The 2,795-nt window shown below is 28.4% G+C and overlaps 1 protein-coding gene across 1 annotated transcript in view; it reads left to right on the top strand.

Moving 5' to 3' along the window:
* Positions 1-2,549: 2,549 nt before the first annotated feature.
* LOC106792992 overlaps positions 2,550-2,795 on the top strand; it is a gene marked incomplete at its 3' end in the record, with an annotated part of 6,640 nt that continues 6,394 nt past the window's right edge. The window contains 1 exon segment of the mRNA XM_014759536.1: positions 2,550-2,660. Coding sequence (XP_014615022.1) covers positions 2,604-2,660 — 57 coding nt within the window.

The raw sequence follows: 2,795 nt of genomic DNA, 5'->3' as shown, positions 1-2,795 counted from the left end.
AAAAAAGAGAAAAAAAAATAAAGATACAGAGGAAGGTTTATCTCCGACGTCGTTCATGTTTCCAAACGGCTCGTACGTTCTCTTATCGTTCTAACGTTATTTGCCTCAACCGGCTACTATTTTCACGAGATATAAATTTTCCACTTTCACACCGTTAATAAACAACCTTACGTTTCCTACCTTTCCTTGATATAGAAAAGCCAACAGTCGAAGTTGCATCGCGAAATATATGTACCTATCTAATACAACCCTCTTCTTTTTCTTCTTCTTCTTTTTCTTCTTCTTCATTTTCTTCTACTTCACTTTCTTATTTATATTTCGCTTATTTTATATAAAATAAGCAAGTTTATCTAAATGAGAAAAAGATTAATTTTTACGGTGAAACGCACCACCCTTCTTCCTTCTTCCTTCTTCCTTCTTCTTTTTCTGTGATTTTCTTCACGGCCTCGCACAACTCACCGTTTCTTCCTATACAAAGAAAATCTTTTGAGGAAGTATAAAACGTGCTAAAGAGAGAGAGAGAGAGAGAGAGAGAGAAGGCTAACAATCCCCCTCCCCCCATCCCCATTATGATCAATATTTTATGAGTTTCCTTTCTCGCAAAGCTATTATGTTTTCTTTTTCTTTCCTTTACTTTTTGTTCCCTTACCTTTTGTTTTTCATTGTTTAATTTTATTCTCCTCTTTTTCATTCACTTTTCATGCATCTCTCTCTCTCTCTCTCTCTCATTCTTTCTCTCTTACACACACTCTTTCTCTCTCGTTGTAATTTTCTTGCGTGATTGAAATTACGTAGAAAGAAAAATAATATAACACAAAAATTATTTTCCTCTCTTTTGTTCTTTTTCTCTCTTCTTCTTTCTCTCTCTCTCTCTCTCTCTCTACTTTTCTCTTATATATATAAATTTGTATGAAATTAATGAAAAAGAAAAGAAAAAAATTTAATATAATAATTGATTTAATTGAGAATTTATCGTTTAATTGAAGTTAATTTATTTGATTCCGCGTGTTTAGTTCCCTCATATACATCGAAACGGTTAGTTTCTAAAAGGTTAGTTAATTAAACTTCTGCACGGAATAATTATGAAACCCGTGGTAGAGAGAAAGGAAGGAAGGAAGGAAGGTAGGAAAGTCTTCGAGGGTTTACAATTTTGTTTTAGCGTGTACCATAGAATTATACAACAAACGACCCATTTGAGATTTTCGTCCATTAATCCCCCTCCCCTCCTTCCCGTTTGCGAAAACATGTTTACAACGATCTTACTTCTTTTCTAATCGAATTATTATCTTTTTCTTTCCTTCTCTTTTCTTATTTTTATTTTTATAAATCTCCAAGACGTGTCAATTCAATTTAAACAAAAAAACGTAACTCAATCAAAAGTGTCAAACTTTTCGATTGTTTCATCTCAACCAAAAGCAATTTAATGTTACAAATTTGATGCTTAAGTAGAACTTGCCAACTACTTATCCTAATCGTTTAAATCTAGCTCATGCTATTAATAATCAATCTGTCCAAAATTAGGGCTAAGTACTTCGGTGTATTGCTGTCGGTGCTCTTTACACAACAACTTTAAAGTTTTATCGTTCAAGAATAGTTGAGAGAAACAAAGAGAATATCAATCGATGGAAATCTAATTATTTATCTGTATATTATGTAAAATTTAACTATAAAATATTTTATTTCATATTTATCCAAAACTATTTAGATAAATTAATCTATTGAAAAATTTGGTACGTATATAATTTTGAATTACATCAATCGATTGGATTAATTCAATCAATCGAAATCGAATCTGTGTACGTAAAATATAACGATTAATATTTAATATTATATGAATTGTAATTTTTCATTCAAAATTAAATTAAAGATTAATATTAATATTAAATTTCGTAAAAGAAATGGTTTGGATAACATATTTTTAATTATATCAATTAACCCGATTAATAAAATCTAATTAAATGGAAGTCGAATTATTTATAAATGTATACAAAGTATGATAATCAATATTTTATTTTTTATATTAATTGTATATATTTTTAGATAGAAAACCACGTATCAAAAGAAAATGTATAATAAGCTTTGATAAAGAAATATAAAAGTATATAAGTACTTTCCCCAAAGAGAAATATATTATAACGTTCGTAAAATATTTTTTTTTCTTTTTCTCTTTGTGAAAAAAAAAGTACTCGCTTATAAAAAAGAAAAGAATAGAAAAGAAAAAAAAAAGAAGAGAGAAAAAACCTTGAATTCTCGATCGCGTATAATTTAATCTTATGAAAAAACATGATAAGTTCTTGTCAGTGACCATAAAGAAATTGGCCTCGGTTTGTTTTAAATACTTTTTCAAGTTAACCAAGAAGACAGGTAAGTGAGAAATTAAAATGGATGAGGGTATTATATTCGAGTACCGAGAGAATATTTAAAACTTAATAAGTCATAAACTTTCGTTTTTGTCGTCTTGTCGAATTTCAAATGAATGAATTTTCCCCTTTATATGTTTATTTCTTTCTTTCTTTCGTTCTTTATTTCTTTCTTTTTGTTTTATTTTCTTTTATTTCTTTTTTCAGGACAAGCGAATATTCCTCTTACCATGGATCGTTAACATGATCTCTTGCAGTACGGTTGACATTTCACACGTATTGTATTTAATCTTAATAACGGTGAGTATTATGATTATATCAATTAACTGTATATAATATTAATTATAATAGACAATTATTAATCTTTTGAACTCTCAATTAATTTCCAATATTGTTCCCTTTTAATTACATTTCCAATCGATTTATAATATTATA

The sequence above is a fragment of the Polistes canadensis genome, unplaced genomic scaffold (assembly GCF_001313835.1).
Source record: "Polistes canadensis isolate GaletaPanama2010 unplaced genomic scaffold, ASM131383v1 scaffold_10, whole genome shotgun sequence".
Taxonomy (NCBI): Eukaryota; Metazoa; Arthropoda; class Insecta; order Hymenoptera; family Vespidae; genus Polistes; species Polistes canadensis.
Note: the sequence above shows the minus strand (reverse complement) of the source record. Positions and strands in the feature narration are given on the sequence as shown.